A 10,805-nucleotide genomic window follows, 5' to 3' on the forward strand; every position below is an offset into this window, starting at 1 on the left:
TAACATTCAGGGTCCTGCTTAAAAGGTCCTGCTTAAAACAAGCCTTTGGGGCTCAGCAAAATAGTGCACATAGTGTTAGAACATCACACTACAGTGAAGATCCCTGTTTCTCCTTGATTGTGTCTTGCTGTGTTTCGAGAATTTAATGAAATAAGGGAAAAAATGATGCCATGGACAGCCAAAGGCTACCTTTGCAACTTCACCAAACTTTTAAACAGGTTGCATAACCAACTTCTTTTTAATTATGTATATAGTGAGTCCTGTTCCCTAGCGTTTCCCACTTAAAAAAAAAAAAAAAATCATAAAACTATCTAAAGAGTTCGCTACCAATATTTTGCAAAAATTTGTCCTCCATATTTAATTACTAATCTCACCTCCTGCCCAGCAGTACTAACTGTAAAAACAGCAATTCTTTTATGTTCGAGAGTTTGGAAAACCCCATCAGAATGGGCTTTAATCAGTGGTCTCTTTCAGCAGAATCACATTTTACTTTTTTTCTAATCCCTTTACAAAAATTGTATTAATCTTAATATTGGTAAGAATATGTAATCTGGAACTGTTTTTTTTAATAGATGTATTGCATTGGACATTCACAGCAACAAAAACATATGGGTTCTTACAATTTAATTATTTAAACTTTGTTCTTATAATTATTACTATATTTGTTTACCATTGTATTATGAACTTTCACTGTTTGTATATAAGGTTTCTGGGTGTTCTGTTATATTCCAGTAAGTGTGTAATATTCTGATGGATAGTTAGTTTAAAAGAATGTTTAAATAATTATGTATAACAGTAGCTTTTTTCACCGTTTGTTTTTCTACAGTTTGTCAAATGCGGTTTTGCCGGCTCCAATTTTCCTGAGCATATTTTCCCAGCACTGGTGGGTCGACCAATTATCCGTTCTACTGCTAAAGTGGGCAACATTGAGATCAAGGTAAGGTAAATAGAGAAGCACTGAAAATAAATGTACCACTTTTTCAAAGATTGCCGGATGCTTTTCATCACAGTATTTTCAGAGCTTCTTATTTTAAAAGAGATTGTTGGCCAATCAGAAATTCCACAGATGAGTTAGTTTTAAAAAGGGAAAAAAAAGAATGGATTAAAAATACATTTCCAAGTAGAGGGTTTTTATTTTCATTGTTGCATTTTAAGGCTTTAAGCAGTGTACATTTGGAAAGCAGATCACCAGCACTTATCTGAAACATGCTTAACATAATACAGAAAGCCATCTGCTTCCTGAAGAAATCATTTATAGTACAGGATGAAATGCAGATCTGTTTCTAAATAGCAGAGATTTAACAATTTAGAATGTTTTACCATTATCTTGGCATGCTTTTAGGGTAGAAATAGCTAAACATGGTAGCTACAATATAATATGGTTATATTGTTAATTTCACAATATAAACACCATGCTAGTGTGAAAGGACAAGCATAGGGGCACCATGCTAATCTATGTACAGTATGTTGTGACTTGCTGTCAATAAATACATACTATACTATACTAAACTATAAATATTGTTATTGTGTTACAAGTAGACATTGGCATTTGCCTCTGATTTAGTATCACGGTTACCTCTGTAATCTGATGCGTATGTATGTGTACGGATCTCATGCACTACATAATGTAAAAGCGTATATGTTAATGTCACTTCAACTCAATTCTCTGCAAAGAAATTTTGCAAATGTTTGTGTTGAACACTTAACTAATAATAAGTAATTCATAGTAATTTCATATTGTGCCAACTCCATCTGTATGGTTTACCAATTGAGTATCATTTATATGTTGAAATTTTTGTGTTTTTCAAGGCTCATGTTATAGTGTTTGAACACTTGTGTTGATTAATCTTTGCTGTACAGCATGTTTTTTAATGTTTAAACGCTGATTTTGTTGAAAGTACCAATACAATAAATATATGTTTAATTTTATTGACCATTTACATTTTTATTCCTCTGAGTGATTGTGTAGGTAGGGGCCCCAGTGCACTGCTTTGCCCGGGGGCCTATAATGTTGTTAAAATGGCCCTGAGTCCAGTTGCAGAGTCCACTCACACAGGGTTAATTTAGAATTGCATACAGTTTGTGTGTATGTATATGTGTGTGTTTGTGTGTGTGTGTGTAATCTGTAAAGTTACGGTCAAAATAAGCCACAGTTTGGACACTACAGAGCAAAGAAACATAATAATTAATGGTTGTAGAATTCTGATATGCATATCTTAAAATGTTTGCCACACAGGATTTAGGCTTATCTCTCATGAATAAATTGCATAATATTATTAAGAAGAGGTTGAGCAATGTTTACTAAGGCGTTTTAGAGAGGATGCATTAATTGCAGCTCAGGAGTTGAACACAAAGTTTCTCAGTGTGTGTAGCAAATGTTTTCAGGTGACACATCCCAAAGAAGTGATAGGGCTGTAGTTTTCTGTTAAACTCAATAAAACATTTTGCCAGCATTTAACAGGCTTTAGGAAGTATATAGAAAACATTTTACAAATATAAGTAAATGCATAGCATTCTTTACAAAGAAGTATTCAATGCAGTGAAGAGCCTTCTTTGCAGCCCACAATTATGTAAATTTTCTGTCAAAATCATTGTATGTTTGTTGTAGCACATTAAGATTGTTGGTGATACCTTTACTGAAGTTTGCCCAAAAGTATCTACATGCAGTGCATTATCTGCATTTTCATTTTGCACATTGATGAGTACAGTAGCCCTACTCACAAATATGACATTGATAATTTCCAGTTTAAATATCTCAGAAATTTATTGGAATTGCAAAAAAAATGATTGTTGACACCAATGTCAGAATTGGTTTTATCTAAAGGAAAATAAGCGTGAGAGTGGTGATGAACAAATGCTCTGTTCAGCTTGTTTAATTTTTCTTTACACAGTGTACTTGAATCGCATCTGAGATATTAATACTGTGAAAAGGAAAATGAAAAGCAAAAAACAGCAATAATATGCAGTGCGGATCTGACAAATTGTGCTTTTGTGTTTTTACTGTTCCAGAAATCTGGAGTTTTCACCAATTGAATGATGTATCAACAAACTATCCCAAATAATGTCCCAAAAGCAATCACACAGTATTAGATGTGTCATATGTACTGAAAAGTAGAGTGTGGTTTAATATTGACTGCTCACCTTTGTGTAAGAGTGTGTGTGTATATACCTACATTCATTTGCTATTCTACATACCCTATACATTTAGATCACTGACTGTTTTCAACAATTACAAACTTTCTATTTTTAGAATAGTAGTGTTTTATTCCCAGCTTTATATCTCTCTTTTTGTTAAGGCTGATTGGATGCACTCTTTTTTTTCTATTTTCTTCTACCTTTGTTTTTCTGTCTTTTCTTAATACAAGTTCAACTTGAATAACAAAATATTGGTAAGTTTCATAAGCTCTGCCCCTATGAGAGTCTTTGTTCTCCTTTATATCTGTCTCCCTGCCCCTCTCTGTACCAAGAGTACATTCATTTATCACACACATTTTCATCCACCACCCATTTCTTTCTTTATCATCTTGCCATCTGTCTGATTCTTGGTTCTGAAGCGTTTTCAACTAAGCCAGATGCTTGGTTAACAGAAGTTGTCTGAGACTAAATTGTGGTAATCTAAGTGACTTGCTCTGTTTGAAGGCATCTGGTGAGTTAAATGTTGACCCTGTCCACCCCAGTCCATATGTATACTTATAAGCTTAAATGCTATGGAGATCACATTTGGACTTACAGTAACTGCTTGTGATATACCCAACCAGCATGATGGAACAGCACAGTGTTTCTTTTTTGGTTTCCCTTGCCTGCATAATTGTTTCACATTAGGTTTTGCATGACTTTCATGACTAAGTCCAGGATGTAGTGGACACTCTAACTGGTGAGCAATGCTGGGTATGTGTACATGATCAGCTCTGTGTTCACATCCTGATGCTTTAGGTCATTCTTAGTTTGGGATCCGATTAAAATGGCAAATTCTGGTGCTTTGTCATCAAGTTTTTTTGTGTCTGGGATTATTTTCAGAAGCCTAATATCTCTCTACACAAATCCATTTCTTCTGGAATCCAAATATAAGACAGAAAAATGAGCTTTCAGGTGCTTACATTCCAAAACTAAGTCCTAAAGCTTGACATGCTGATTTATGTGTTTATTATTGCTGAATTTTCTAAATTCTGTGTTATGATGTCAGAAACTGCTTTTTGGAGGACACCCTTTGGTGTTTTAGAATTATATTAATTTTAAAGAAAAGTAAAATTAATTTTTTCTCCAAGGAGTTTTTTTTTTCATTGGAGTAAAAGAATGTCCAGAGATTTAATTCTACTTCACCTGATGCTTCTGTTTCTATGCTGTAAAGGACTTGATGGTGGGCGATGAGGCAAGTGAGCTGCGTTCAATGCTAGAAGTTAATTACCCAATGGAAAATGGTATTGTTCGTAGCTGGGATGACATGAAACATCTTTGGGACTACACATTTGGGACTGACAAGCTGAACATTGATCCACAAAGCTGTAAGATTTTGTTGACAGAGCCTCCAATGAACCCAACAAAAAATCGTGAAAAAATTATTGAGGTATGATGTTCTTCTTCTTCAGTTAGTTCTATGATTTATAAAACCACTAACTTTACTAGCTAGTTGTGCTTTCCAATGTACAAATATATGCATGCTGCTATTGTAGCTATTTAAATGGATGTTTCTCTTGTCCACATTGACTTGTACATAAAACCTCATCTCTAGTAAGATTGGAAAGATGAAGTTTTAAGGTGGTGTACTGAGGCTTCAATAAGGAGAAATTTGCATGCTAGATTTGTTTTGGTAAATATCCACAATTCTTTTGTGATTCAGTGAAAGTGATACAGATTTTTACACTGTTGCTTTGTGATGAGCTGCTGCACAAATTCTAAGGTCTCACCTTTTGAAACAAAATAATTTGTGTAGACGATGACACCACAATTGTGGTGCCCAATAAAAAACAAAAGGGCTTTGTGGTAACAACAAAATGTCATGGAAAAAAATAATGACTTTGCTAAAAAAATGTTTTGAAGAAAAGTAAGTTTTAACATCTCACAAATCACAGCAAATTGAACATGAGGCTGCTTGTTCATTATAATTATATGTTGCTTGTAGACATTCTCCGATGATTATGCATTATTGTTGTGTATTGACAAGGGGATGAGACAAAGTATAGGAGTCAGGTATCAAACTTGGTTTCTTATTCCATAGAGAACTTTCTGCAACACAAAACCAGTAAAACCATGGAGCTGGTTATTGATTTTTGCCTTTCCAAAGAGCCTCTACTTCTGGTCACTACTCAGCGACTAGATGTGGAGGTGGTGCACTACTACAAGTACTAAGGGGTCCACATCAGTGACAGGCTAGACTAGTCTATCAACACAAAGGCATTACATAACAAAGAGAAAGGCAAACTCTTTTCTTCTTTGGAGACAACATTTTTAATGTAAGTAGTAACATGCTATACGTATTCAATAACTCTGTGATAGCCAGTGCCATTTTCTACAATGTAGTGTTCCAGGCTGGTAACATTACTTCAGGAGAGCCCCCCCCCAATTAACAAGCAGCTTAAAAAGTCAGGGTTGGTTAGAGAGCTCACTCCCAACCCATTGGAAGTAGTGGAGCAGGAGAGAAAGAACACCAAATTGATAGCCACTATGAAGAATGCTGCACATCTTCGCTCTGACACACTAACATTGAGTGCTTGTAGCCAACTAATTGGTCAAACAGAAGTGTGTCAAGAAATGCTACAGGGGTTCCCTCATACCTATGGCAATATGCCTTAATAATGACTCATATGACTTCTATCTTATCATTAGCAAAGTCAGATTTTTTTTTCCTCTGTTTTATAACTCTTCTGTGTGTTTGAGGAGTGGCATTGTTTGTTTTAGTATTTCTATTTTTAGCTTCTGTAAAAGCTAAATGTCCCTTTGGGACAAAATAAAGTAGTATTTATCTATCTGCATGTTTATCTGAAAGTTTATTTCCTCTTCACCATATGGAAAGAAGACTATCAAAATTTAAAGCAGGGTACTGACTTGCTCCTACCTCACAATGAGTCAGTACACTCTTTCACAACTTCAATTCTGATAAGTTAGAAATAACAGGTGTATTGGGCGGAAAGATTTGATAACAGAAGATCATAGTCAAGTCTAAACATCTAATCCAACAATTTGCTCTGAATCCACATCTTTGTAAGGTCCACGCTCCTCCATCAGAAATCAAATCTTGTTTATATAGGTGTAAGAAAATATTTTCATACCATACAAAACTTGCTTAAAAAGAAGAGACGATAAAATCAATTACCCTGTGTTTCTTGTACTGAGGAAGAAAACTGACACCTTTGTGGATTCTGTAGTGGATATTTGTACTGTTTTTTAATGTTTCCAAACAGTTAATAAAAATGGTTTTGCTTGTAACATGGTTAGTTCGTTAAAAATATTATTTAGTGTAAAATTAACAATGTATGTTTTTTTAAATATAGGTTATGTTTGAGACGTACCAGTTTGATGGTGTCTATATTGCTATTCAGGCTGTGCTCACCCTGTACGCACAAGGTAACTCTCTTGAATTTTAAACACAAAATTAAAGTAAATATGCTAACTATGTGGTACATGCGTACTGTTTTCTTTGATAGGTATGAAAAAAGTTTTGCTTGACCTGGCAAGATAAAACACTATACATGCTAGAAATGTAAATGACACATGCATCTTAGTGTTAATTAGTTGATAGCTGAAGAGAACAGTTATACATAAATGTTTTCCTTTATTTTTTTGGGGAAACACAACTATAATTAGGCTTTAAATGCCTCACCAACAACTAAGAACATATTATGACATTTGTGTTTTGTTTAAAGAAATATTTTAATACATTGCATCACAATGTGTATTCATTTATGTAAATAACTAATGTGATTATATTCTAATCAGGTTAGCTTTACACTAAAGGACTTTCTGCAAAGCCGCGCTTTCATATTTAATACAAAACTTGATAATTTAACGAATTAGACACTCTACATGTTTTCAAATATTGCCAAAATAGATCTACGGCATTTAAGTTTTTAAATGCTTGCATTTTATTAAAGAGCATGTCTATGGTCCAAGGGACTGCTGATACCATCATCTCAGGTGCCTTTACCTATGTGAGATTTACACCTGAATTATCATTTAATTTCATCACAAATGATGGGCGGAATGCCATGTAAGCAATAACATGTTAATTAATTACAAATTACCATAAATGTTTTCAGTTGCTGCTGCAGTCATGTTTGCAGAAAATATAAGACATAATATACTAAAACCCATTAATCCAGTTCAGGGTTGTAGGGGGCCCTGGCAGCACTGTGCTCAAGACAGGAATCTATCATGAATGATGAGCTAACAGAGTGCAGATAAGTAGTATATCAATATGTAGAGTTCTTTTATTGTTGCATTGTTGTGAAAATTTCAAATTAGAACTTTTCTTGCAGTTTTTTTTTCCCCTCAGGTGCAGGCAATCGCTTCTGCATGCTGTTTAGGCATTCTTTGTTCCCTCTGTTGTATATTATATATGCACTAGCAAAATACCCGCGCTTCACAGCGGTGAAGTACTGCTTTAAAATTTTAAATAATAAACTGAGGGAAAATGTACCAATAATTATTTGTTAAGGATCTCTTTGTATACCACGTTGTCAGTTCGCCCCTCCGGTTGTAATATGACCAAGCTGTGCCCAGAGCTTACTCTTGAGCATGCAACGTATAGTTGGCCATTTGAAAAGCAATCTTGCCTTAAATCAATGCCAACCTTTTGTAGGGTCTGTCCCTGAGACTTATTAATTGTCATTGCGAAGCAGAGCCTTACTGGAAATTGGAGGTGTTTGAATTGAAATGGGAGATCAGAGGGTATAACGGGGATGGGAGGAATAAAAACTCTCTCCCCTGAGCCACCGCCAGTAAAAATAGTTGCGTCAATTAGGTTCTTTTGCAAGCATGTGACCTGAAGTCTCGTGCCATTACAAAGTTTCGGTGGCTGTAAGTTTCTCAGTAACATTATTGGTGCCCCAACCTTCAAAATTAGATTATGCTCAGGAGTGCCTGGAGGATTCAGAGTGTGGACCGAGCTGCAGGCTATGGACGTATATATGTACGTAAGTAGGATTCAGTTAACGTTGGGAACCCGCGTACCAAATTTCTTGAAGATGGGCCCGTTAAGTAACAAAGACCGTTGGAAAGTTCAATATGGCAGCTGACAGTGGTGTCATACCACCGAAATAAGTACGTACATCGGTTTCGGTTAGCGCAGGGAAGCTGCCTACCAAATTTCGTGAAGATGGGGCCATAAATAAGAAAGTTTAACATGGCGGACGTTGTCGACCGTTATGACCGTTACACGTAGAATTTCGAAATGAAATCTGCTTAACTTTTGTAAGTAAGCTGTAAGGAATGAGCCTGCCAAATTTCAGCCTTCTACCTACACGGGAAGTTGGAGAGTTAGTAATGAGTGAGTCAGTGAGGGTTTTGCCTTTTATTAGTATAGATGTATATGTGTATGTATATATATGTGTGTGTGTGTATGTATATGTATATATATATATATATATATATATATATATATATATATATATATAATATGTATATATAATATGTATATAATATGTATATATTAGGGATGCACGATAATATTGGATTTATATTTGTATCGGCAGATAATGGGTTCAAATAATTTTATCGGCATCAGACCGATGACTAAATTGGACCGATAATTCGAACCAATATTGATGACGCATTCACTGTGTTCCGGACGTTTAGGCGATGCTGGGCTACTGTGCGAAAATGTCTGCGGTGTGGAAGTTTTTCAAAGTGAGTGAGAGTGACATAAAATATGCCATTTGCAACACTTGTTCGACTAATGTTTTGCGCGGAGGGACCAAAGTGCGAAATTTCAATACCACCAACTTAATTACACACTTGAAGACACGCCATCCCGACAAATATACAGAATTCCTCAGAGCAAAAGAGGAGAATCCTGCGCCACCGCGCACAAAATCAAAAACTGCAGTTGCTCAACATGTTGATCAGTTACTTGAAAAATCAAAGAAATTTGATAAAGATAACCCTAAAGCTCAAACAATTACTGCAAAGGTGATGGAATTTATTGCTCTGGACGATCAGCCATTTTCTGCTGTAGAAGATACAGGATTTCGAAGGCTGCTTGAGTATCTCGAGCCCCGTTACCAGATACCCAGTTGCCGTTATTTTTCGGACATAGCGCATCCAGAGTTGCATAAGATTGTGGAAAGTCATGTGCACACACTCCTTGCTGAAGATGTCACAGCCATAAGCTTTACCACTGATATATGGACATCTGATATAAGTGCTATTAGTATGCTTAGTTTAACTGCTCAGTGGATCGACCGCAAGTTTGAATTGCAGAAAGCAATCTTGCACGCCCAAGAATGCTCTGGATCACACACGGGTGCTGCACTCTCTGTAGCGTTTAAAAGAATGTTTGAAACATGGAAAATACCCAAAGAGAATGTTCATGTAGTATTACGAGACAATGCACGCAACATTGCAAAGGCTATGGAGGAATGCGGGATCCCAAGTTTGCCATGTATGGCTCATACTTTACGGCTTGCCGTGAACGATGGCGTACTATCCCAGCGCAGTGTCTCTGATACAATAGTGATCAGCAGAAAAATAGTCGGTCACTTTAAGCATTCACAATTAGCCAACTCGCGTTTCCAAACTATACAAACTGAACTTGGTATGCAGCCGAAAATGCTTCAGCAAGATGTTTCGACTAGATGGAGCAGCACATTCTATATGCTGCAAAGCTTGCTGGAGCTGAAAAGAGCCCTTGGGGCTTATGCCTCCGATTTTGAGTTACCTGCAACTCTAACGCCTAATCAGTGGGGTTTGATCGAGAACATAATCACACTCCTTGCTCCATTTGAACAACTGACAAAAGAAATTTGCCAGTCTGAAGCCTTGGCTTCTAACGTTATTCTCTCAGTTAATGCCTTAAAACGACTGTTGACTAAAAGTGCTCATATTGACTTCGGAGTCAAAACCAGTAAAAGCGTTCTCTTGGAGGCTATAAACAATCGTTTCATTGAGATTTACAAAGAATCCATGTACTGTGTTGCCACTATTGTAGACCCGAGATACAAAGACCGCTATTTCGATGCAGATGTAAAATCACTGGCATTCAAAATGTTGCAAGCTCAGGTGGAACTTGCATCGAACAAAATGCAGACGACTGAATCACAGATAGATGGTCCACAACAGAAAAGGGCCAAGAGAAATGACGAAGTGGCTTGCACGCTCTTCGAAATGTACAACGAAATTCTTGAAGAGAACACATTGATGCCTCGGGAAAACAGCCAGATGACAACAGAGGTGAGTTAAAAAAAAAAGCTCTGTGGAGATCTTTAAAACATTGTTTTAAGTAAATAACATGGGCTGTCGGATATAATATCACTATTCTAACGTAATTCGAATGTATACAAAATCTTGGAAGGCAAGCAAGAAAAACGGCAATCGAATGTAAAAAGAGCGGTTGTTGGTCATGTTACTTAAGACGTGCTGGACACTTTTGTGGGATTTTACAGATCTGTTTTTGCACGTAACTTTTTAGGATCAGTCTATGCGTGTTTCTAAATTGTTAACGCATATTGTTATTAGTCATTAGTTAAACGGTCGGCATCTTCTGTGTTAAACACAACCATTTTAAAGATTGCTAGTTTTCATCAAGCGACTGAGCCAACTATAGCTTATGCTTTGCTTCATATTTTTGTTCAGTGCGTGTTAACTAAATAGTT

General features: G+C 36.2%; 1 protein-coding gene across 1 annotated transcript in view; it reads left to right on the forward strand.

The window, feature by feature from the left end:
• LOC114653541 (actin-related protein 2-like) overlaps nucleotides 1-10,805 on the forward strand; it is a 69,201-nt gene that overhangs the window by 21,261 nt on the left and 37,135 nt on the right. Inside the window, exons 2-4 of the mRNA XM_028803926.2 lie at nucleotides 827-937; nucleotides 4,349-4,564; nucleotides 6,489-6,561. Of these exons, the coding sequence (XP_028659759.1) occupies nucleotides 827-937; nucleotides 4,349-4,564; nucleotides 6,489-6,561 (400 nt within the window). The remainder of the gene's footprint in view (nucleotides 1-826; nucleotides 938-4,348; nucleotides 4,565-6,488; nucleotides 6,562-10,805) is intronic.

The sequence above is a fragment of the Erpetoichthys calabaricus genome, chromosome 1, assembly GCF_900747795.2.
Source record: "Erpetoichthys calabaricus chromosome 1, fErpCal1.3, whole genome shotgun sequence".
NCBI classification, from domain to species: domain Eukaryota; kingdom Metazoa; phylum Chordata; class Cladistia; order Polypteriformes; family Polypteridae; genus Erpetoichthys; species Erpetoichthys calabaricus.